Genomic DNA, 26,913 nt, shown 5'->3' with positions numbered 1-26,913 from the left:
AATATCTTAGTAATTTTGTGAGGAAAGGTACTTTCATGTCTTCACTTGAAAGGTGTGATACTGGGCCCCGGCTCAGGTTAGATGAATTGTCCGGGGTTATATAGCAAACACATGGTATATATGATTGAATCAAACACTGTTCACCTGGTGTGTTGTGGGAGCTCCACAAGGCTTAGGTATACAAAAGTGATTCAGTTATTCAGGCCCACTTACTCTCTTTGGTTTTAATTCTAAAACTCTTTGATCTTTGTTTTTATTACTAAAAGGACATTCATAAAAAGAGTGAAGTTCTTAGACTACTTTTAACACTATCTTAAAACTCTAACTTTTTCTTCCTTGATTGTCTTGTTACTTGTCCAGATTTATGATCTAGGAGTTTTTAAAACACACATAATGGGCAATAAAGTATATTCTAGAGCCTATTTTAAACTTTTGACTAAAATGTTTATCCATTAAATGTCAAACTCTGCCTTCACCACAGAATTCACCATGTGGGGTACTGCCTCAAAAATAAAAGCTTCCCTTATCTGCAAAGTTAGAAAAGAACTTTTCTTCAGTCCTTAGTCTACCAAAGCCCAAAGCAAGGGAGGGATGCCACTTTTGGAATTTTGCTCCTGGACAAACTCTCCTGTTCAGCTCACATGCAAATGAGGATACCCTACTTGCTCTATAGGATTATTTATTATATGATATAACTCTCAGGTCGAGAGATATGTGTAGTTTGAGGACAAGAAAATGTTTACTGGAGTCTAAAGGGCAGAGCAACTTAGGGACAAGAGTCCAAAACAGAGCTCCTAGTATTTGCAACACAGAGTGAGAGCAGCATTTTGCTCACACGTGTTTGTCCGTGACTGGAGATTTACAATCACATTAGATAGGGTGGGAGGAACTAAAGTTAGCTCATAAATTCCCCACGAGGTAGAGTCTGAGCAGAAGTGACTTGAATTTCTAACCCTGAAGTCTGGTCTAGAAATCTGCAAGGAACTCTTGAGAGCTTTTGTTTTGTTTTGTTTTGTTTTGTTTTGTTTTGTTTTGTTTTGTTTTGTTTTGTTTTAAAGGAGACCAAGAGCTGTGAACCCCATCAAAATCCCAGCAGGTAAGCACTGAGACACTGGTATACATTTTGTACACAAATATATATTCAGTGAATTTTTTCATAAGGGATATTCTCTCTGCTGGTATCATTGTCAAAAGCTTTAGAGGCTTCTTCTCTGGTTTTTCTTTTTTTCTCTAAATTATAGCCATAAAACTAATAGATTCCTCTAATTGCCATTCCTTTAAAATTCTAGAGATCCTGTCTATAGCTCGTAAAATTTTGTATCAAGTGAAGGGGTCTTTGTCAATGTAGTGAAAAATAATTCATGTCGATAGTTTACTGAATTCATCTACTACAAGACAGGACTTTTGATTAATTAAAATTAATTAAATTCAGATCATTAAATGAGCTTTATGTCCTCTGTTTTCTGGTAACTCTTTAGTTGTCTTATGATACTATTTAGTCATTCAATATTTAGAGAATGAAAATATCTATTTCTTAAACAGGTCACTTCCTCTTTCACTTTATGAAGTATTTGCCTAAGAATAGAAAGTGAAAACTCTTTTCTACATAGCAAAAATATTTTTGTTAGTTTGTTTTACTTTCCTGCTTTCATTTTTTTAAAGGTGGGGTGTTATTTAGGTAGTAAATGGGAGTAAATGCAATGATCTTATTTACGTGAAGATCAGAATGTAATTAATATAATCCTAGATATGAAATATGCAGTTATGACAGTGATGTCACTTATTTCTCAAGCAATGATAGGCTTAAAGATTGTTGCTTTATGCACATATATTAAATAACATTTTCTTTCCCTCTTAATGAAAAGCTACACACTTCCTTTATAATTTGCTTTACCAGGTTCTAAACTTTGAACTCACGTGTACAATTTGCTCATTTCAGACATGACATTTAAAACTGTGTAAAGATTAACCACTGAGTACTCATAATCATTTATTTAACTGTTCAACCTTAGACCCATGGGTGACTAGGAGATCCTGAGTTCCAAGATTCCAAAGGAACAATCAATTTTTGTTATTATAAGATTTTTAGCTATGAAGTTTTAGCTGTCTAAATAAAATTGTGAAAATACAATTTACAAAATTTCAGAAGCTAAGTTGAAGGTAAAATGGCAATTTGCATCACAAGGTATTAATATTGAAGTATATTATGAGAATATCTTTTATCTCTTTATAAAGTACTTTACTTCACTAATTTTATTTGATTTTAATCATGATCCTCTGAAGAAAGTAATATTTGATTTAGTTTTATGTGACACTGCAACACAAAAAGGTTAGGTGACTTGCCCAAGACCATAGTGTATATGCCCACCATCTTCATAAAATTATCACTAAATATGTAAAATACAAGATTTGGAGTTTTGTTTATCTTGAATTGAATTTATTTCAAAATAACAGCATGTCAATTTACTTGCAAAAAGTAAACCTATACAAAGTATAAAACTATGTCTTGCAAAGCACTAATTGTCTTAGCTGGTGGCTTGAATGCAGAATTAAGCAGACATCATTATGAGTGAATAAGCTTCTTCCTTGTAGTGAGGGAACTGTGGCATCATGGGCACTGAATGGGAAGGGTTGATTAAAAAGTGTAGATGCAGCCCTGGTGGGGTAGCTAAGTTGGTTAGAGCATCATCCTTATACACCAAGGTTGCAGGTTCGGTCTTTGGTCAGGGTGCATTCAAGAGTCAACCAGTGAATGCATAAATAGGTGGAACAACAAATTGATTTCTCTTTCTCTCTTTCTCCCTCTTCCTCTCTCTCTCTCAAATTAATAAATAAAATAATAATATAATAATAATAGAAGAGTAAAAGAGTAGATGGATTCATAGCCTGTGGTGCTTTGCAGACAGTACAGGACTGAAACAAGAAGTAAAGGGAATGGACTGAAGAAATAGTGAGAGGGGGGGAAACACCTTAGGAGCAAGAGGCAAGTAAAAATAAAGTGACAAGTTCAAGTCTCTGGCCAGGGATTTTGCTCTGCACATTCCACCCACATGCCATGAAGTGGGCAGGACTGCTGGCTCAGCTCCTCAGCAAAAAGTAGTCCCATAGAGTGAGCTTTAGCATCATTCTGTTTCTGTTTCTGTTTATTCCAGAATTTAGTCCCAAAATGGAAGGAATGAAACTGATCCCTCAGTATTAGTATAATGGTTGATAAAGCAACAAATATAAAGAAACTAATGAATAAATATAAATAATTTCTTAGGTAAGGAAAGTTGAATTTTACTGGAATATGATGGTAACAAAATAATCCATATATTAATTTATGTAACCCCATTTAGAGTTGAGAGTTAACCCCAATGAAATGCTGACTCCAAAGAAAGTTCCAAATATAAGACAAGCTCTCTTGATTCGAGTCTTACTGGAAGTGTTTCTCTATTTCCCATGTAGCTGGAATGGGAGAAGGTATCCCTCTAGTAACTTGTCATTTGTCATGTCAAATAACTTACCCAGCTATATTGTATATTCTTATTCAACTGCCAATTTGGAGGAACACTCTATCTAAAAGGCTCAACAATAGGGTGACTATAAAGATAAGTTAAACAAGATTCAGGCCTCCCAGAATAGAATACATTTCAGTAGCCTAGACCAGCAACTAGATCAAGCTGCCATAAGTAATGGGTTTGTAATAAAGACACACTTGATAGTAAGGCAGAGCAACAGAGCAGGCAGCCTCCCAGGCCTTCCACATAGTTTGCTGCATGGAAGGATTCAATGACTCTCCAGATTGACTTGTCCTGTAACCTTTTCAGGAACCATAGCTGTTCCATCTCCAGCTATTCTCTAACAGTGATTCTTACTGCTGGAATCACTTTATTCCTTAACAATCTGGTTCTATATGACTGAAAAATGGTTCACTCATGACAATACTCCTTCTATACTCTACCATTTTATTGCTTCTCTCTATGACTCTTTTACATTTTGCTCATGTTTCTGACTGAATGAAGAACGATATCTCACAGCTCATTCCTGAATGAATTTGATTATATGCTCGGCTAAACACCATCATGAGTATTTGGCCAGAGCTTTCACAGCAAATTGTTCACAGACCATTGACAAAACCATTGCCTTTAGTGGGTCAAATGTCCAAGAGAGGTCTAATTAATGATTACCAGGCATTTGATAATGTCAAGTGGTAGAGTTACAGTCATCTCTACTCAGAAGGCAGTTTCTTTCATCAGAAAGATTTAGGTAGAGACTCATTTAGAATCAAGTTGTCAGCACAACAAGCATGTTTGATATTTCCCATCCACATATATATCTAAATAAATACAGTACCTGACAGAATGAGTTACTTATTACAAGATGCCTGCTCTTAAGTATTAGAGGTGTTCAGAGGAGGAAATGCCATTTTAGCTGAGACATCATGACAGGCCTCATGAAGAAGCCACATTTGAGCTAGGACATGGAAGGATGGCTGGGATCTGAGTATGTACAAAGGGAAGTAGAACATTTTGGAAAAAGGAAATGGCATAAGAAAAATCACAGAGAGAAAATTTCACGAAGAAAACAAATAATAATTTAGTATGGTCAGATATTAAAAGAATCATCAAGTTCAATGGTGAAATCATTGACTTTTGTATAGAAGCATGAATTTTAGCAATGGAAAGGCATTACTGATATCAAAACTGAAAAATCTGCTGGGGTGAAGCTCAGTATCTTTATCTGGAAATATAAAGGATAGCTCATTGGGGAGATCATTGGCAATTGAGAAAGGAAGAGGTCAAATATGCAGAAGAATTTAAGTTTAGAGGACAGGAAGAATGTTTATTTTACAGGCATTGTATAAACTCAGACATGTAATTATTGCTTAACACTGTGTGTTGGGGTAGGTAAGGGGAAGGAGAGTGGGGAGTAGAAGAAAGATAATTAAATTGCTATTCTAGGGCTTTATCTACGTTTGTTTTAGTTGGTACCTAAGCATTTTAGGCCTTAAATACACTCTATGAGTTGAAAAATATCAAACATATATATTGTGATCCAATTTTGCCTTGAGCTTAAATATTCAAGAGCCAGCTTGATATTTTTACCTAGATGATCAGTATTTATCTCTAACTTAAGATGTCCTAAATAGAACTCTGATTTTCCTCCTCAAATGTTTCTTCCTGAGGTATTTCTTTAGGTATTTCTCCCAAAGCTGAAGTTTATCCACTTTCCTGTCTTTACCATAGATTATCTAGACTTTGTCTCCAAAATATATTATAAATCCAGATATTTCTTTCTACCTTTCCCCTCACCACATTTAAGTTACTGACATTTGCCCCTGAACTGTTAAAATAGCCTTAATTTACCTCTCTTTTTTGACTAATAATTCATCAAAGAGCAGAAAAAGTGATTTTTATTTAATGTAAAATTACATCATATTATTTTTCTACTCAAGATATCCCAATGATTTCCCATTAAACTTAGAAAAATTTCTAAATTCCTTTCTGGTCTTTATTCTTCATGACTAATTTCTGACTCTGTGTCTCTTAAATCATAGACTCCCCCTCCCCTTACTTCTCTTAGTGTATTAGTTGTACAGGCCAAGTCTCCATCTCCACCTCAGGGCCTTTGCACTTGCTCTTATCTTCCTCCAGATTCAGGTCTCCTCCATAACATGATTCAGAAGTGATTATCCCTGCCCCAAAGAGATGCACTTGAGCCCCCAATAACTATTCCATACCTCAGTGACTCTCTACCCCATTACTCTGTTCTATTTACTCATAGATCTTGAAACTATCTGAAATTATATAATTTAATTATTTTTTTATTCTTCCCCCTAAAAAGTAAACTCCATAAGAGTCACTACTTATACATTATCTTATACATTGCTGTTCAACCAGTGCATGGTGCAACATGGTAGGTGCTCAATAAATATTTGTTGAAAGAAGAAATAAATGGAGGAATACAGAAGTGAAGCCAGCAAATGAATACATACGTAAATCAAGCTAGCCTTAGGAAAAAACCCTTTTTCCCCCCTCAAATACTATTTTTACTCAATTTCAAAAACTTTGAGAAATATATTAAACATATAAAACTTGGGTGAAATTTAAAACATGTATTTAAATCTCCATTTTTATTTAGCTCCTTAGAAAGATTGTTTTCTTTCCAAAAGGGTGGGGAATGTTCAGTGATGATTAAACAGAGTAGACTGTGGTTTCAAGAAACATGACAGGTTCCTGCTTTGTTCTAAAGATGTATATGGTAGTGAAGGAGAAGTTTCTCACTATCAGCAGGAAGCAGATTTCTTTGGTCTTCATATGCCAAAAATGACTAATATTATTTAAAGTAAAGTTACCTTTTCATCAACATCGTTTTCATTCACAGTAAAGAATTTGTTAAAGTTCTGTTGTATATATCCTCATAGTTTTAAAACTATAATAATCGCTGGGGTTGGGATAGTGGAGGTAGGGTAAGGAGGAAAAGCTAGGTGGGGCACTGTTTTCATACACTTTCACAAAAGGATCTTTAACTTTTATCTGTTACTTTCTAGTAAGGCATCTAGAAGAAAAAGTGTTTGACAGTCACTCATTTGGCTCATTTCCCAGAAAATAAAAATAAAAGGAGCTAGCACTTATTAAGAGCACCATTATTTAATTCAATCCTTTCAACATCCTAAGAGACTATTATTTTTTCCATTCTATACATGAGAAAAACTCAGACATGGAGTTTAATGCTGTTTGTATAATTATTATTTCTGAAGTAGGGAAGATGGGAATCTTAGTTTTTTTAAAAAAAAGATGTTTTACCCAAAAGGCTAATTTTCTGCAGAAAATGATGGTGGCTTAATTATTTTTAATTTTTGTTTTCACTTTTAGAGAACAACTTATAATGGAGCCTTTACCTCTTGAGTTACCAGCTGACACAGTGCAACGCCTGGCATCTGAACTGAAATGTCATCCTACAGATGAGAGGGTCGCCCTCCGTCTCGATGAGGAAGATAAGCTGAGACACTTCAGGGAGTATTTTTATATTCCCAAAGTGAAGGATCTACCTCCAAGTGAGAATGCTAGAAAGGCTTTTATTTTTCTTAATCAATTTATTAATTTTTTTTTTGGTTACTGCAAGTGTTTACCATAAATCTTTGAAAACCATTGTTCCATTCCATAATAGAGCCATTGCCATTGTCTGAAAAACAGCAGGTTTCTGGTGCTACTAAATCAGCCTGTCAGCCTACCCTAGCCTCAGGTTTTTTATGTTTCCTCTCCTCTTCTGAACAAAATCTTTACAGGGTGCTTACACTGTCATCTACTGCTCTGAACAATAGAGTGACTGATTGAAAATTATAGGCAGATGCATTTGCTTGTTCCCTAAGCACTTCAAGCCCAAAACAATTCCTTTTCAATATGTTATTAAAATATCTCTGATTTTGTGACACTTAGTTTACAGCAAGATTTTCCAAGAAAAAGAAAGAAAGAAAATAATTTATGATTAAGAAATGAATAATGCATTAAAAAAAAATAGTAGAGTAAGCTGACTCTGTTCTTGGTTAGAGAGATATTCTGTTAAAAAGAAAAAAACTAGGTAACATAGGTATCAAAATATAAAACAATTTTTCACGTTCAGCTTTGCTCCATTTTACTTCAATGAAAAAGTCTACCAGGTTGAATGGAATCTATGCACCAAAATTGGTTTCACATACTTTACAATAGAGCTTAATTTCCTTTTCTTCAGATTAAGTAAGACAGGTACAATTTTGGATATTCATAACCCAAGAGAATCAGCTAATATGATTTTAGAGTGAGACTGAGTTACATAACTGTCTTAACTAGCTTCCATGTTATTATGTAACACAGGATGGCATCCTGTAGAATTAAGGAATGATGAAATAAGAGAAAACCCTATGTCCAATTTAAAGTTGCTTAATATCAATTGAGAAACACATTGATACAAATGACAGCTACAAGAGACCAAATAAAATGGGGCTGTGAGTGAAGTGTTCTGAGATCACAGAAAAAAAAATCTTCTAGGTCTTTCTAGAACCTAGAGTGAAAGGGCATTTTTATTTGAAGCTTAAAGAATGAAAAACACTGTTCATATGTAAAAATTAGGAATTTAAATCTAAGAATATTCTTTCAGTGATGGGAAGGAAGGGATGCCATGACATGCAGCACACAATGTGGAAATCCTCACAAGTATTGACCCAACTGAGGCAAGTCAGCTCTGGTGACCTTGCCTGTGTGCCCTCCATAGGCTGCCTGAGGGGTCTGATGAACTCCTATTTGAGGTATGAGAGCTGAACCTTGGAGTACCACAGAGCTGTAGGTGGCCTTCTCAGCTTGCAATAAGAACTATAGCTCAGCAATCGGCGCTCTAGAACTTTTTGACATTTATTGAAAGTTGTAATTTCCTCAAATTTTAATAAAATTTATTTTATTCATTTTCATGAGTAATAAGAAAAACAGACACAACAAAGCAGGTGACCAGAAATAGTACCAAAATATTCCCAATAAGGGTGGATGGTGATATTATACAGACAAGGAAGAACATGGCAGAAGCACTGAGAAGAGAAAGTGGCCAGTGGTCCATCCTGCTTTCAGGGTGGGCTGAGTTGTCTTGGGGAATGATGCTAAATAATGGTCTTTTGTTCAACCCTGGAAATTCAGGGTTGGGTCCTACCTCAAATGCTTAATGTTATTGTGTAGAATAAAGGCATCTTAAGACAAGAAAGTCAAAGACATTAACTCCCTAGTGCATCACCTCTAGTGTCCAGGAAGCAGTCATTGCTCATAAATGTGTGTCTAGATGTGTCCATTCCACCAGGAAACAGACCAAATGCAATGAGTGTAAGGCTGTAGCTGCACAGAAAGGAAAGTTTCATGAAAAAGAAAGCTGGTCAGAAAACTAACTTCAAGCAAGAAGACAAAGAACAGACAGTAATAGATGTTACTGAGCAGATAGGCAATTGCCGGTTAGATCATCAGGAGAAAGCTGCTGCTTGTGAACTTTCTTTAGAAGTAAATATTCAGATTTCTTCAAATAGTCCTTTGCGAGAAAAATTAGAAGCTTCAGAAATTTCTGGGGGAAAAATACAGTAGTTCAGAAATAACTGTAGTAGGCATAAGTAAGAAAAGTGCTGAGCATTTTAAGAGGAAATTTGCCAAATCAAACCAAGCTTCTAGGTCAGTTCAGGGCAGGTGTGTCCTCAAGTTGCAAAGGCAAACTGACTTCAAGTTCTGAAGGAGACTTTGATTGAGAAGAAGAGAGAAGAAACTTTGAGGGTTTTTGTATGGCCAGAATTATGCTTCTGTGTGTCTGAAACCCTCTTCAGCTCCTCTGGTCAAAGAAGAATTATTTGATGAAGACGACATAAACTCTGACCTAGATAGTCATTCCCCTGCCTTCTGGGAATCTCAGGACAGCTTGGATGAGTCTTTGCCTTTCAGGGCCTCAGCTACAGCCATTAACCACTGCCAAGTTATGAGAGCTTGAAAAAAATAAACTGAAACATTAGCCCTCGCCAGTTTTGCTCAGTGGTTAGAGCGCTGGCCTGAGGACTGAAGGGCCCTGGTTCAGTTCCAGCAGAGGGCATGTACCTCAGTTGCAGGCTTGCTCCCCGGCCCTTGTCGGGGCTTGTGCAGGAGGTAACCAATCAATGTGTCTCTCTCACATCCATGTTTCTCTCTCTCTCCCCCTTCCACTCTCTCTGAAAAGCAATGGAACAAAATATCCTCAGGTGAGGATTTAAAAAAGAAAGAAAGAAAAGAAAAGAAACTGAAACAGAGAGTTTTATGGAGAATGTTATGTTTTAAATGAAGAAACCACCAAATCACAAGATTCAAAAGCGCAAGATCCCACCTTCCCACTGAGATTTAAGTTTTCAGAACCAGACTAGACAACACATCATACTTGAAAACTTGAGTAAAGTATTGTCTGGACTTTTGGGGCCTCTTCAGATTACATTAGGAGATACTTACACACAACTTAAAAATCTTGTCTGAACTTTCAGATTAACAAATACAAATATTAAACACAAACCTGCATAGTGGGTCTTACATGCTATGATGTTGCTGTCATCACAGACCCTGATTCTTGGCATTCAGAAGCATTCTCAGGAGAATTTTGTGTTTACATAGTTTGTAGCCGCCCTGCTTGAAGAATTGCATTTAAAGAATGAAGATCTTAAAAATTTAACTATTATACTTAGAACCAGCTATTAACCAGAGTGGTATAATCCACAAAGAATAAATAGAAAATAAACTTCTATACACCATTTCTGGAATTCTAGCCACGATAACAGTCTGTTGGTGACTGGTGATTAAGTTTGTTCCAAGAAAAATGTTTACCTTCTTAGAATTCAATCCCCCTGCCTCCCAGTCCCTAACATACAGAGCGACTTCCCCAGATACAGGAGAGCCGCTATTCCAACAAGAATAACCAAGTCCTTGCATCCCTGGCTATGAAATATAGTATTTTTATTTGAAAATAAAAGTTGAAGTCTTAAGTTAAGCCTTATATGAATAATCAAGAAAAAATAATTTAAACAATTTTTTGTTATTCAAAATGCACAGTTTGAAGCACACAACAATTTACTTCACTAAACCCCAAAAGTTCATATAAATTAAGTATTATCAAAGTGTGTGGTTTCTCGACCAGCTGCATGGGGATCACCAGGGAATTTACTAGAATTCGCAAGTCCTTGGGCCCCACCCCTGAATTGCTAAATCGGAGACTCTGAGGGGATTTTGTTCTAGATCGCTTAGGATGGTGTCATACTGAGTTGGATCCATTAATTCTTATTCTCACTCCTAGGCACTTCTTACACTCTGAGGGTTTATCCTTTCGACACATATTTTTAGGCACTTCTGTGTTCAAGAAACTGTTTTCAGAACAGTTTAGCAGTGAACTAAAGAACAAGGTTGTCCATACTTAAATTTTTATTGTGGTATGAGGAGACCTAATAAACATACAAACAGCAAGTAAAATACACTCTACTCTCAGGTAGTACACTAAGGGTTTTGAGGGCAGATGGGAGGCTGGGAGAAGTGTTATCTTTTCCAGGGTAGTCTGGGCAGGAAACAAGGCAGAGATGGCACCTGAGCACAGTGAACCCCATGGATACAGAGGTGAGTATAAGCCCAGTGGCTACTCAAGTTTGTAAGGCACAAGAGTCTCAGACTCAGGGACAGTTGGTGTTGAAATTTCCTTTGTGTGTGTGTGTTTGTGTCAAGATAAGACTGTATCACCAGTAGCTTATTAAAACCTTCCAAGAACATCTAAAAATGATATTGCATCTCAAATTATTATAAAAGACTAGCATAATACCAAGAACAAATGTTCTTCAGCGACTCTGGATAATGGAAAAGAATATCAATAAACAAGTTTTGAACAAGTGAAAGGGTCACAACTCCTTTGGAATTTAGAAAAATCCTAAGAAAAAGCTATAGGCATAGCCTGCTGTTTTCAGATATTTTGCCATTAAATATTAAGTTTGCTCTAGATTTCTAATAGAAAAATTTATAAAAATAAGTAAGTTTTCCTCTATCCCTAGAGGGTGTCTGAGATGTTATTAGAGAACAGGTAAAACTTGTTTTTACTCAGCTTGTGTTGCACTAATGTTGAGGGTTGTTCTGAAGACCATAGACAAAACAGAGAGAGAGAGATTCTATGTTTTCAAGAGTATACCCAGTTTATGTAACTCTTGTTGGCTTTAAAATACTTGAACAGCTATCTTTACAAGTTAGTTTTTATAATACCATCCTGATGTAAAAACATAGCATGCATCTATAAATATATATACACACACATAAACACACAGATAGGCACAAACAGAAGTCTTATAGTTTAAAAAAAATTAGCTATGTCTCAGGTCAGACTCAAAAAAATAGTTGGATCCAAACTATATTTCTGTCAGATGGTTACCTTCTCAAATGGCCAAACTCTTTTACTAAATATTTTTATTTGCGTGCTTTTAAAGCTATTTTTGGAGTCATTTTGTTTTTCAGAAGTTTCTGTATACCAAGCAAAGAATGCATCATGTTGTCTCCTAGAAGTATGAGATCCTCTCTTTTTAAGAAAGCCCCTTAAAGTGGACTCATTTAAAACAAGGTTTCCCTAGAATGATGATTACAATTCCAACTTATCCAAAAGATGCCCAACTTTTTCAGAAAAAAACAAAATCCTGGACAAGGAAATGGAACCTTTCTTGCCTTTGGATTCCCTAAAACATCTTCACTATGTTTTACAACAGCCATTTCAAAAATCATGTGCTTTCCCCTTTTTAACAAGACGAATGACTTATCATGAAACGTTAGCAAAGAAACAGAAAGAGAACAGAACAAACAAACAGAAACAGAAAGTAAGTGTGCGTGATAAAGTTGGAGAGCTCACAACATAAAGAAAGCAAAGCTCAGATGCAGCAGAGGCTTACCGAACAACAGAACAGGGTTTCGGGGGCGGGGGGGGCCTTCTTTGGATCCCACTTCTGATGCTGTGAATGTCAAAGTTTCAGAAATAGTCAAAGTAAAACCAATGAATCACTGAAGTAGTAATTAGTAACAATTTATTGTGCACACACCAAGAAGGCAGTTTGCAAACCAGGAACACTCAAACCAAAACATGGAAAGAGACTCAGGGGTATATTGTTACTAAGCAGCTTATAAAGGCAGTGACTGTTTTTTCTTCACAATGACTTACTTAATTTAATTAGCTAAATTAAGATGTCTGAACTGGTTTAATCTGCTCAAGAACCATCAAGGCCGGTTTCTGTTTGATTTCATTTTAAAAAGGACCTTTGAGTTGTGTCCAGTTTGGGTGTTTATGAATAATGGCTATACACACACCCATGTATAGATTTTGTGCGAAAAAAGTTTTTATCAAACTTATTTTGTGCGTGTGAAAGGTAAGATAGTAAGTACTTTACTCTTGGCAGGCTACATATTCATTTTCCCTTTTTTTTCCCCCCCTCTTTCTTCCACTTAAAAATGTAAATAAATAAAAAAATTCTGAGCTTGCAGGCTGTACAAAAACAAACCATGGGCTGGAACTGACACACAGACCATAATTTGTCAACCCCTGGTCTAGCACGCTATGAGTTGATTGTGGGACCATGCTGCAAATGTACTTTTAACTTATAAGGAGCTGTCAGTCTGTTTTCCACGGTATCTGTACCATTTTCCACTTTGCATTGCAATCAGCATTGTGTGTATTTATTCCCCATTATTACCAGCACTTGGTATTGTCATATTTTGTTGTTTTTTCTTAGTCATTACAAAGTATGTAGTAATATCATATTTTGGTAATTATATGTATATCCCTATTGGCTAATGAATTTAAGAATTGTTTTCTGAACTTGTGTACTATCCACATATTTTCATTTAAAAAATGTCTGCTCAAGTCTTTTAACCATTTTTAAATTGGGTTGTTTTTCTTACTATTGATTTTTCAGAGTTCTTTATACACTCAGTACACAAATCACTCGCTGAATAAGTGATATGAAAATATTTTCTCCAAGTCTGTAGCTTATCTTTCAATTCTCATAATAGCATCTTTCACAGAACAGAGATTTTTAGTTTGGGGGATGGAATGCCTAATATATTGATTTTTTCTTTTATGGATTGTGATTTTGGTGCCGTATCAAAGTACTCCTCCCCAAACTTAAGTTCCAAAGGCTTCTTTGACCCATGTTTTATTTAGAAGTATATTGTTTTATTTTCAAGTATTCAGATTTTTTTTTCAGTTTTCTTTTTATTACTGATCTCTAGTTTAATTTTATTATGGCCACAGAGCATTCGCTGTATGGTTTCAATTTTTTAAAATTTGCTCTGTTTTTTTTTACTCAATTTAATAGTCTATCTTGGTGAACTCTTTATGTGCATTTAAAAGAATGTTTACTCTGTTGTTTGCTGGAGTGTTTAATAAATATCAATTACATTCATTTGTTTGATGGTGTTTTTCAGTTCTATATCCTTACTGATTTTCTATTTACTTATTATATTAATTATTGAGAAAAGGCCATTGACGTTTTCAACAATAGCTGTGTAGGTTGTTCCATTTCTCCTTTTAGTTTTTTCAGTTTTCGCTTTGTACATGTTAGTACTCTGTTGTTAAATGCATTCACATTTGAAATTGTTATATCTTCTTGTTGAATTGATACATTTATTATCATGCAATACCCTACTTTATCCCTGGTAATTTGTTTGTTCTGCAGTCTACTTTGTCTCATATTAATATACTGATCAAGTTTCATTTTTGTCAGTGTTTTCATGGCATGTTGTTTTCCACTCTTTTATGTTGTTCCAATATATATCATTATAATTAAAGTACAGGTAAAATGTTTATACAAAGAATATAGTTGAGTCACTTTTAATTTATTCTGGCAATCATTGCCTTTTAATTTCTGCATTTAGACCATTTATGTTTAATGTGATTATTGATATGTTTAGATGTAGATCTACTACTTTATTATTTGTTTTCAGGGTTTTTTTATACTTTTTTTCCCCCTTTTTTGCGATTTTTAAATCATGTTTTGTTTTGGGGGATTTTTTTGGTATAGCATTAAGTTATAGATCAAGTTTTGAATTATATCTTTGTATAGTTGTGTTTTTGTATGTTTTAACGGTTGTTCTAGAAATTATACTATATATATAACATATAGTATACATAATATAGAATATAGAATATATTAATAATTATTATCCTTCTTGAAGTTAATTCCATTAATTGTTTGTACTGGATGTTGCCAAATGGAAGAATATGAATTAATTGAATAAGCATTCTCTATATTTTCTTCTATTTCAGTTGATTTATCGTTAGTTGATAAGGATGAAAGTGCTGTCTATTTCTTGGGACATTCTCTTGGCCTTCAACCAAAAATGGTTAAAACGTATCTGGAAGAAGAACTAGATAAGTGGGCTAAAATGTAAGTATGATTTCAAAAGCTATCATTCAACATCTCACAGAAAAATTTTAAAAATCACACTTGATAGTCTAACGTTTGGCAGGTATAAAATATAATTTTAGGGCAGAAAGGAATCTAAGCAATCATGTCGTTTGATACTATCATTTTACTGATGAAATACCTGAGGGTCAGTAAATAAGGTCGTATGGCAAGTTACTGGCAGAGTCAAGAGAAAAATTTTTTAAATATTTAAAAGTTTAAGTCTTACCCGGCCATTGTGGTTCAGTGGCTGAGTGCCAACCCATGCGCCAGGCCCCTGGTTCGATTCCCAGTTAGGGCACATGCTCGGATCAATCCCCAGGGTGTGCGAAAGGTAGCCAATCTACACTGACGTTTCTCGCTCATTGATGTTTCTCTCTCTCCATCTCCCTTCTTTTCTCTTTCAAACCAATAAAAACATTTAAAAAAAAATTTAAATCTCTTTCCTGAGTTCTTACATTTAAACCATATGTAATTATTTTATTTCACTTCTTTAATGACTAACAAGGGAGTTGACATTTAGGATTTAATTTAGGATTTTTATGCTTAGTTCTTGGCTAAACTCTGTCACAGTAATTTTTATAAATAAGGAAATAAAAATTGTTGGGGGTGAGGCAGGCGGTTGAGTTGAGCAGAAGAAACTTTCCTCCCCAAACTGAACATGATTATTGAGAAGATGCTCCACTTGGGCTTAGCTGAACAGCCTTGCTGGAACTATGCAGGCATCTCAAATCAGAGTCCACTCTTTTTTCCGTCTCTTCTGTTCTACTTTTACTTTCCTGCCTATGAACCCTTTTACACACTCCGTTTACCTGAATGCTTAACTTCTTTAATCCCAACCTTCTCAGACACACCGATTATCCCTCCTGAATCTATTGTGTTAATAAGCCATTTAAAGATGCCTATTTTCATTAGTTTCATATTCTTAGCTGTATTATAAATTCCTAATCTTATGTACTTCTTATTGTTCCCCAGTAACTACTCATAAAGCTGAAGTTAGAAATTTTTTTAATTTAAATATGTATTTTATTGATTTCAGAGAGAGGAAGAGAGAGAGAGAAACATCAATGATGAGAGAGTCATTGATCAGCTGCCTCCTGCAGGCCCCCAACTGGGGATGTAGCCTGCAACCCGGGCATGTGCCCTGACCGGGAATCGAACCACCATCTCCTCGATCCTAGGTTGATGCTCAACCCCTGAGCCACGCTCAGCTGGGCAGAAATATTTTCAAAATATATTTAACCATCTTAAAATTTGTATATTATTTAAAAATTGTTAGATATTTAAAATATTAATAATAAGTAGAAATATATTTTAAATGTTTTCTGATTATTAGAATCTAAAGAGTAGTTATGAAGAGGGAGACAAAGCTGAAGGTCAGAAACAAAAAATTCAGGAAGATGATACCAAGCCATGTAAGAACTTGAAAGGCAAGACATCTTGCTCTCAGAACCTCAGGATGTCTGCTCCCTCTCTCTCTTTATTCTCTAAGTTGCTGGTCTTTCACATTGGAAAGAGTATCTGTTCATTAAAGTTAATTTACACTGAGTGTGTAAATAATTACTTCCACAACTGTTAGATAACACTGCAAAGTTCTTAATTTTAGTGGTTAAAAATATAAGTTCACAACTTATTATAAAAATGATAGAGGTTATTATAATTTATTAAGCTGCTTATAACTTTATCAGCATTACACTTATGCATATATTGAAAAATAAGTATCACTACATTTGGAGGCATTTTGCACTAGCAGGTTTTAGTATTTTAAAAGTGAGGGTCAGAGTTAATAAAAATGGTTGATATTCATTTTGGGCCTTAATGTAAAAGAGAGCAGAGTTAAATTGAATGAATTTGTACTTCAGAGGATGTCCTTGCCTCTTGGATATTCGGTAAGCGAGGCTGCGCATTCCAATCCTCTATGCAGTTCAAAAATACTGCTTGGCTATCCTTTTCAGATCCCTACAATTCTCCTTCTTTATTAAGGGACTGCTTGGTTATTTTCGAGATTTTGAAGCTATATTTCAGGAAAGTGTCCCTTCTGTTGTTACTTTTTAATTTTACATTTACCCTGTGACAATAGAATATTACATAATCTTAAAACCTCTTACCTAATTCTCATTAGATGATTCAGAAAGGAGGTACGTTTTAACGCTTCAAGCAATGCAAACTAAATTAAAAAGAAAATTTCTTCTGAGCAAAAGATTAGGTAACTAGTTTGTTTTGTTTTGTCCTTGTTATAGTTAGTTATTTTGTTTTTAATTGGAGGTGGCCAAGTCAACACCATGGCCCTGCCTGCCCATGGATGTCATGGTGTTTGAGGTGATTGATTGCACTCCTGTGACCTCCTACTTCGTCCCCCATCTTTGGTCTCAAAAGAGTTCATTATTTTTTTACTCCTAAGTATTTAGTTTAAAACCCCATTCTGACCTTTTCCAGGTAAGGCTCTATTGGGAGCAAAGCTTTAATTTTACCAATTTATGCTCTTTCATTGGGGGCCTCTAAATTAGCGATCAGCCGCCAGATTAACAGGAGAAAAGTTTATTTCACATGCATGCAGAAGCACTCTCCAAGGAGTGATCCCCTGAGCAGCCAGGAGTACAGCTTATACACCAGCTCAACAAAGGGGACCCTTCTAGGGCTTCAGTAGGAATTTATGGAAAGTTCCATCAGGCCTTTCATCCTGTTGATAATGTGCAGTATCCTTCCTGGCTGGAATTTCCACAAAGAGGAGCTCGATGGCAACTGAATTCACCTCCTGGTGCTATGTCACCTTCCCTCTGAGGGGAGTTAATGGCAGCTGTATTTGGGGGAGGCTCTGCTTAAATTTAGATACTGTTTCTTTCTTTGGCTGATGTTCGTTCACATGTTTCAGTTTAAAGTAATCTTCATGCCACTCTAGTCGGCTGTTGTGCATTGAAATTGCTTAACAAGAAAAAATAATATTAGCAATTTATAATCTTAATAGTAACATAAAAATGAGAGTGCTTTAACTGAAATATTGCGCTGGGATAGTGATATCAAGTTTCTGACTGGCCACCCACGACCTGTAAGGTAGGAAATGCCTTTTGGCTTATGGTTGTCATTTTCCGTGTCTTCATCTTTTATGGCCTATGGCAGACATGCTACCTGCCTATCTACAAAATAAACCATCACTAGTCATAAAGTAGCTCAATCTTATAATTCACATGGTGCCATTTCTGATTCTTATACTAAAGGAAGGTCAAGAATACAGGCATTCCTGAAATATTTTAGGACCCAAGTAATTTCTTCTAAAACTTCAAGATATTTAAGGAAAAACTGAAAATAAAGAACTTATGTCTGTGATTTTTTAAATGCTTATTGTTATGTCTCAATATCATTTTCAACTTTGTGATTTCTAAATTAGGTTAATAACATTTACTTTGGAGAATGTATTTGTTTTGTGAAATGAAAATATTTAGATAATATTCTGAAACAGAAAACATTTAGGGTGATTTGAACCATTTGATGTATAATAATTATTAGCAAAATGGTCTTATAACAATAAGAACCAACAAGATCTATATGTTGGACCCTGTGGGTCTACTAGAATGGGTAATAAGTAATAAGCTTAAAGAATTTTTTAGAATATTTTATATTTAATATTTACTAATGCCTAGATTATTTAAAGGAGAATAGCAGGGGATAATAACCATAGAGGTGAAGTTAAGCTAGAAGGGAAAGATATACCAATCCTAAAGAGCAAAATTGTAAGTTGAAAAATGTATTTTATGTCCCTAAGTTATAATCACAATATTTTAGGTCTTCTGTGCTGTCACATCAGCTAGAAAAATGGTTTTCTTTCTTTTTCATGGGAGTACAATTTGCCATAGTTGTGTCTTTATAGGGATTCATCTACAAACTGTGGTATTTTAAGTAAGATTATTTAAAAAAGAAAATAGCTCACTGAATTACATATGAGGAACAAACAACCTGAGACGCAGACAATGGCTTACTTTATAAGGCAGTGTGTGTGCAGAAAGGGCACTGGGGAAGCACGCAGGAGTGGTGTGCTCCTGCAGACACCGCAGTCTCCTTAAATGTGTTTCTTTCTTTAAAAAGAGTATTGTAGGGGAGGAAAGGCTTTCCCTCTATCTTCCTAAGTGTAATAGCAGGGTATACAAAATAAATTGACAACAGGCAGATTAACAGGAGAAAAGGTGTAAAATTTATTAATTTTTAATATTACAGAACTCATGAGGGCATCACATGGAAAAAAAGAAAAGTAAATACCCTGTCATTTTAAGAAACATCCACACCTAAAGACTGACTTTTCTCAAGAAAGATACTAACCTATGACATGACTACCTTCTGTGACTCGCTTTTAGTTAGGAAGTTTTAATTTCAGACCATCTGATATGGTTACTTCAGGTCTCTGAGTTTGTAAGACCCACCTTGCAGGCCTCCCCTGAGCTTGTCAGGTTTAGTGAGTGGCCCCATTTTTGTCCACAACCCAAAAAAAGTGATGCAGCCCTGGTTGAGTAGTTCAGTTAATTAGAGCATCATCCTTATTTGCCAAGGTTGTGGGTTCGATCTCCAATCAGGGCACATACAAGAATTAACCAATGAATGCATAAATAAGTAGATCAACAAATCTCTCTCCCTAAAAATCATTTAATAAAAAAGAAAGATTTTTAAAAAGCTATATGATTCTAGGACTTATATATTATCTTAAGAAGGGAAAAGTGGGGAGATGTAGGATACTTAGGGGAGAGTAAATTATTTTTAGGAAATACAAATGGGCCCTTGGAAGAATAGATTGTAGGTATGATAGTTTGTGACAGTTTGTCTGTATGTGGTACTCACTTCTTGTCTCCTCTCCTGTGACAAAAGTCAATCTTCCCTGGGAGGGGATTTATGACAATTGAGTTCCTTTTGGAACATCTGTCTTCAAGTAGGTTAAGGAGTGTTCAGAGATAGCCTTTCCATTCATTTGCTGTTTTTCAAATGCCATCTGCTCAAAATAATCCTATGCCAAAGAGTAAAATTTTAGCGGGGCATAATCTGCCATCCTTCAGTATAAGTAAGAGAATACATGGTGTAACATGTTACAGAGATTTTCCTGATATCAATGTTACTGATCATCAATTGGGTCAGAGAGAAAAAAAAAGTTGTGATGTCATGAAGAAAGACTATAAATTCTTATTTATTTACTTATTGAGGAGAGTGCTTTTAAAAGCAGGATCACTTTTCATTTTATAGAATGGTTAAAGCATGGTCTTATTTCAAAGAGGATCTATATTTCTATTAAGTTCTTAATTATATTTTTTATCCTGAAATCTAATTCCATGAGTAAGTACTGCTTCATGGACATCTCAGAAAACACCCCATTCATGGAAAGAGATGCCCTGGTGTTAGCAGTAAAACGGCACCAGAATGTTAGCTTGATACCTGAGTTCTGGCTAAGAAATAATTTAGAGCCAAGACTCAAATACAAACAAAAGTTTAGAAAGTCACAGAGGTAGAAGAAATGAGCTGTGAAATAAAAGAGCCAGCTGGGCTGTGTAAGCTCAGGAAACAAGTTAGAGAGGCAAAAGAAGGGTCCTTGGAATTTAGGAGAAAGAAAGCAAGAATATACATGCCTGGGGGAAGGAGAGGGGAAAAGGCTAGAACATGCTCCAGAGAGCAAGAGAGAGCAAGAGCTGCAAAGGGGTTTCAGGGGAGGTCCCAGGAGAGGATCTCAACAGAATATTCATCAGCATTCTGGGTGTGTCCTTTCATTCTTTCAGGGTCATGTCTCCACTGATTGGTCAATGACTGGGTTGGGGGGTAGTCATTAGTCACTGCAGCTGTTTCCTGTGTCTGCTATGGTGTCACCAGTGTGTCCTTGCTGCTTTTTAGGGCCTGGAGCTCCAACACAGCTGAGGTCTAGATGTTATCTCTAAGGCTTAATGCTTCAGGGAATGGCCACACAAGGGCTTCTTTGGATGTTGTATGAGGCTATTTTTAAAAAATTTTTTTTAATAATTTTTATTTTTGTTTAAAGTATTACAGATGTCCCTTTTTCTCCCCAATGACCCTTCCTCCCCCCCCCCGTTCCTTCCCCCTCCCCAGTCACTCTCCCCACCATTGTCCGTGTCCTTGGGTTGTAGCATATATGCATATAAATTCTTTGGTTATCTCTCCCCCTCCACCCCCTCTTCCCCTTCCCTCTGGCATTTGTCAGTCTCAACTATGCTTCCATGTCATTGAATCTATTCTGCTCGTCAGTTTATTAAGTTCTTTAGATTCCACGTATAAGCGAGATCATGTGATATTTTTCTTTCGCTGCCTGGCTTATTTCACTCAGCATAATATTCTCCAGGACCATCCATACTGTCCCAAAGGGTACGAGATCCTTCCTCTTTACAGCTGCGTAGTATTCCATGGTGTGAATGTTCCACAGCTTTTTATCCACTCATCTACTGATGGGCACTTGGGCTGTTTCCAGATCTGAGCTATTGTAAACTGTGCTGCTATGAACATCGGGGTGCATATGTCCTTTCTGATGAATGTTTCAGGATTCTTAGGATACATTCCTAGGAGTGAAATCACTGGGTCTAACGGCAGCTCCATTTTTAATTTTTTGAGGAACCTCCATACTGTTTTCCATAGTGGCTGCACCAGTCTGCATTCCCACCAGCAGTGGACTTGATTTGTTGATGGAGCCACTCTGACAGGTGTGAAGTGATACCTCATTGTGGTTTTAATTTGCATCCCTCTGATAATTAGCGATGTCGAGCATTTTCTCATGTGTCTCTTGGCCATCCGTATGTCCTCTTTGGAGAACTGTCTATTTAAGTCCTTTGCCCATTTCTTAATTGGGTTGTTTGTCTTTCTCTTGCTGAGTGCTATGAGTTCTTTGTACACTTTGGAAATTAGCCCCTTATCAGATTCATCCTTGGCAAATATGTTTTCCCAGACATTATCTGCCTCCTTTGTTCTTTCTTTAAAGGGGTCTACCTCCTGGCTGGCAACATGCCAGGGGAGGAAAGGTCAAGGGAGGGTCAAAACTGCATGACCAGAGATAGGCTACCCTTGGGGAAGAAAGGTCACCCTGAGGGAAAGGTCCGAGTCCAGTTTTGCCCCTTGCTAGCTACTCAAGGCTTTCTGCCCTGGGGACCTTCAGTGCCTGGCCCATGGGTCCTACTATGCTTGTGTTTATCTAACTGTCTTCTACACTGGTAAAGTGAGTTAACTCTTTCCCATCCTCTCTGCCTTTCCAGTATTTGTAAAGGAAGGTTGCAACTATGCTGCAACTATTTTAAGCAGTTTTGAATGAGAGCAATATAATCTTTTTCTCTAATACGAATGTTTATAACTGCACTGTAACCTGCATCAATTCTGTCTAATGACAGGCCACTTTGCTTTAAGTTTATTTGGGTAACACTCTCTAAGTACATTTTACTACCCCAGGCTAGTGCCCTGACAAAATGAAGAAATAGACTCCGTGTGTGATATTTTAAAGGGATAGAGATGCCGAAAGCATTGCAGGAAGAAACATATTCTTAAAGATTATTACCACTACCACAGTGTCTACCAGAGTGAGAAGTAGGTGGCATAATATTCTGAGATATAAATTCTCTGAGGCAGAACATAGAATTTTACTACCTAAATGTAATAAGATGCATTGTGCTATCAGCGAAGGCCATGGAGCTCTGTGTGATTAAAATAAAAAAGGATCCAAGTATCTGCCTTTAACTACCATTTAATGATAATGATTTTTGTCTTTAGCATTTATATTGGAAGTCAAGACTAAGCCAAGCTGCAGGCTATCCAATAATAATATGAATAATAATAACTAACAATTGCCCTTCTCTGCCTCCTTAGATCTTATAGTTTATATTTATTCTCAAGGAAAGTCCTCTTCTTTCATCTCAGTTAATATGGTAATTGAAATACTAGTTTTAAAATCCTGTTGTACACCACATGCCCATGAAAGGAGTTTTAGCATGAGATTTACATTAGAAAAGAAGACTTCGAAAAGGGCTACTATGTACCAGTCTTTTTTACATGTTATTTTATTTGTTTTTTATGGCAATCCTTAAAGGAACATATCGTTCCTTTTACAAAGATGGAAAATTAGGCCCAATAAGCTTCTAAAACTATCTTCTTATAACTAGTAGTGACCTGGAACTGGCTCAGACCAGGTGGTGAAAGCTAATTTTTAAATATTCAGGATTTTTGTTGATACCCTGAAGTCAGCCCCAATTGGGGTATTCACACCATGAAAATCAGCAAAGGTTAAAAAACAGGGCTCTTCTTCTCCAGTTTTTCCACTGCTCTCAAGGGAAAGAAAAAGAATTCCCCCCTACCTTAACAGTGGTTAGCTGAGACACCTATAGTAAAAGACAGATTAACAATATAAAATCAAACAAGTTTATTAACATGTATTTCTTATATGTACGTAGAAGATACCCAAGGGAAAATTAATAACTCCCCAAGGTGACTTAGAATTCAGCCTTAAATCCCATCTTAACATGGAAAGGGAAGGAGGAGAGGAAATGATTTTCAGGAAAGATGAATGGCCCCATGAATAATAGATGGGAATTATTGTTACAGGAGAATCCAACATCTCTGTCGCTCATGGGAGCTGCATACTTATGAAATCTTTAGAAAACGGATTTTCTAAGATTCCAACAGGAGAATGAGATGTGGTAAAAGGCTTTATTTGCTGGAGTTACATTCCTCAGGTTGTAAAGTCCCAGGTCCCTTAACCCAGTCCTGAAAAATGTCCGGGGGGGGGGGGGTGGTCAGGCAGAGCCAAAGGAGGGCCAGTGGCCAGAGCTTCTATTCCATGTTGCAGCCGGGTCCATTTCAGCACTCAGGCTAATTAAAGTCCATCACTCCTTTGTGTGGAGCCCACAAGGCCAAGGACCACATGGGCAAATGCAGGAAAATGCACCCCCTGCAATAGGAGTCTTGGGCTCAAACAGCAAACCATTGAGCCAAGAGCCAAGGGAGAGAACTCCCTTTGTTCCGAAGTTTAAATATTCAGGTTTACAGCCCTTGAGGTGGCCACACTTATTCTGGTCAATTACCTGTTCCCAGGTGTGACGGACAGACAGGTAAGCAACTTCCCATGTCACTCAGACCTTGTTGGGCATGCATCCAAACTGTCTTTGTTCAGCCCCCTCCCCCATTCATCAGCAGGGAACAAACAGACTTGAAGAGTGTTAAATTACAGCTTTCTAGCAAAAGCAGTATAAATGACATGCCTATATTATCTATTCTTCCCCTTATTCCTTTCCTGTTAAATAATAACCAGGTTATTACAACAGTATCAGTATATGGTTTGTGAAAAAATTTGTCTGGGCATGGTTATGACTTCTAATCTGTTCTGTGACAAGTCAGCCTTCCCTGATTGATGAAATTCATAAAGAGGGGATGTATTGAAATTGAGTTTATTTTGGAGGATCTGTCTTTAGGTACATAGGGAAGTTTAGAAACAGCCTCTCCCTGCATTTGATGTTTTTCAAGTGCCTTCAGCTCAAGATAATATACCACAGAGCTATTTGGGGATAGCGTATTCTGCCACCCTTCACCTCTGAGAACAGGTTTACCAGCTCACCACTGCCAGCTTACTGAATTTGATTTATAGTCTGCATTGTATTAAAAAACACACACATTTATTCTTTTTTTTCCAAGTTTACATAGTTTTTAATTTGTAAAAATTAAAAACAATTTAATTAGGAGCTTCCTAAGATACAAGTTTGTAACACATACACACACCCTTGACCCCTTTTTAAGTTCTTCTATATTTTTCACATGTATTTATTTGCCTTCTCCTTTTGATGGAAACTTTCTGAGAGTTGAAGTTCTCATGTATTTTTTGTTTTTCCATTATGCCTACTGGGAGGCTTACTAGAATAATGAAATTAAGCTGAAATATGATAGATGAAATTGCTATAAATAGGTCAAGATGTAATATTGGCTTTGATTATTGCCAAGTTATTTACCTAAAATGTCATCACGAGTATAGTTACATTTTATATAGTTCTATTTAATATACAGACTATAGCTAGATTTTATAATTGAATTTATAATAATTTTGATCTTTAGCATAAAAAAAAGTATGTTTTAGTATAGATATTCCATATGCTACAGGTATATAGAGTATTCAAATAGTGTTAAAAAAAAGATGAAATAGTACATGTGCAATTTCTTCCACCACCACCACCCCCAGAAAAAGCACATCAAAGGAATTTTAAAATAAGTTAAAATACAGTTCTCAAGTATTACTTTTGGTTTTAGAAAGCATGCTTTTATATAATTAATACACCATAAAACTAATTTAGAATTGCTCAGTTGCTAATGCTGATGTTTGAAAAATCACAAACACACACAAGCTAAGAATGTTTATGTCCCTTTTTAATTTCAGGGGAGCCTATGGCCATGATACAGGAAAACGTCCTTGGGTAACAGGAGATGAGAAAATTTCAGGTCTTATGACTGACATTGTTGGTAAGTACAAAATACATTTTTTCCAAAATAATTATAAAGGCCTTATTATTTAGTTATAATCATAGATTGCAAAGTCAAAATCTTACTGAAGAACATCATGATTTTCCATTTTAATCCATAACAGTAAAGAGCAAGCATACTTTTAATTGAGACTTGATCACTGTAGAGAATATAACTGGGTTATTTGGTACAAAAATAAAACATGGTATTATTTTTTCTTGTATATATTAAAACTAATAGTTACTCCTCAGTGAAGAACACATGCATTGCATTAATTTATAATTAAACACATTTCATAAAGATCAACTTAAATGAAATTACTAAGATTTCATTATATGGTACAATAGGCACCTACTGCTCATGCTAAAGGCCTAATACACCAATCAGGTTTTGGATCACTTTAATTTAATCTATGGTGATCTATTTAACATTAGACTTATAATGTTATAATGTTATATTACAATGAATATAATATAGTTTATGCTGTTTTTTGGTCTATAATGTGTCTCCTAAAGTGAGTTATGTGCACTCTTAGCGGTATTCAAGATAGTTTTAGATGCTAAATGTATTAACATTTTCAAAAATACTTATTTAATTAATTGGGTTCAATATTCAATATTGCCTGCAATTTAATGTGAAATTTAGTGTATTAAACAAAAAATAATAATTAAGCAATTGGAGTGGTGTCATTTGGAAAACATATGGAGAATTTAAGAAAATCCCAACTTTCCAAAGGCTCTTTCAAGCCTCACTCCCATATAGGCAAATATAAAAATATCTGTGTTTCACCCCAGTTGTATCTTGGCCAGTAATCAGAAGACAAAAATCAACTTGAGCTGGAGTTTAAATGGAATTAGAGTGGGGAAAATGGAATTAAGCTGGGTGGCTTAAGCAACAAAAATTTATCTTCTCACAGTCCTGGGTGGAGGCAAGAAGTTTGAGGACAAAGGTTGTTTTCTGGTTTCATTAGCAGCAATGGGAAGGCACCAGGTGTTAGACCCTTAGGATCAGACAGGACCTGGGTTCAGGAGCCTCAGTACTTGAGTTCTGGCTAGGAAAGAATTCAGAGTCAAGACTCAAAATATAAGAGAACATTTATTGAGAAAATCACAGAGGTAGAAGAAGTAATTTGTAGAAGAAATGAGCTTAGGAAACAAGTTATAGAGGCAAAGGAAGGGCTCTTGGAGCTTAGAAATGAGGAAGGTGAAGATGACTCAAGAGGGGGAGGGGGAGGGAGAAGGGAAAGGTGCTGGTGTGCTCCCAGGAGGGAGAGCAATCTGGGTCCTCAGTCCTAAGGGTTTTAAGGGTGGAGATCTTAGGGGAAGCCCCAGGGGAAAAGTTCAGTAGAATATTCATCAGCTTTCCAGGTGTGTCCTTTCAGGGTTGTGGTCTCCACTGATTGATTGGTCAGCTCCAATGCAGCTTGTCCTGAGGTCAGTCCTGGTGCTGCTTGTCTGGTTTTGCTGCTTTTCTGTGCCTTGAGATGAAATATAAGTGAGGCCTAGATGTAATTTCTAGGGAGGAAAGGTCACGGG

General features: G+C 36.1%; 1 protein-coding gene and 1 pseudogene across 2 annotated transcripts in view; both read left to right on the top strand.

The window, feature by feature from the left end:
- The first annotated feature begins 803 nt into the window (after positions 1-803).
- The window catches only part of KYNU (kynureninase), a 90,571-nt gene continuing 64,461 nt past the window's right edge, over positions 804-26,913 (top strand). Inside the window, exons 1-4 of the mRNA XM_081142517.1 lie at positions 804-1,096; positions 6,858-7,039; positions 14,779-14,899; positions 25,296-25,378. Coding sequence (XP_080998643.1) covers positions 6,871-7,039; positions 14,779-14,899; positions 25,296-25,378 — 373 coding nt within the window. The 5' untranslated portion in view covers positions 804-1,096; positions 6,858-6,870. The remainder of the gene's footprint in view (positions 1,097-6,857; positions 7,040-14,778; positions 14,900-25,295; positions 25,379-26,913) is intronic.
- Positions 8,859-10,199, top strand: LOC308559752 (putative RNA polymerase II subunit B1 CTD phosphatase RPAP2 pseudogene; annotated as a pseudogene). Its single transcript has 2 exons — positions 8,859-9,512; positions 9,763-10,199. The product of its transcript is annotated as a putative RNA polymerase II subunit B1 CTD phosphatase RPAP2 pseudogene (transcript).

The sequence above is a fragment of the Miniopterus schreibersii genome (assembly GCF_964146895.1).
Source record: "Miniopterus schreibersii genome assembly, chromosome: 7".
NCBI lineage: Eukaryota > Metazoa > Chordata > Mammalia > Chiroptera > Miniopteridae > Miniopterus > Miniopterus schreibersii.
This window is presented reverse-complemented; position numbering and strand designations above follow the sequence as displayed.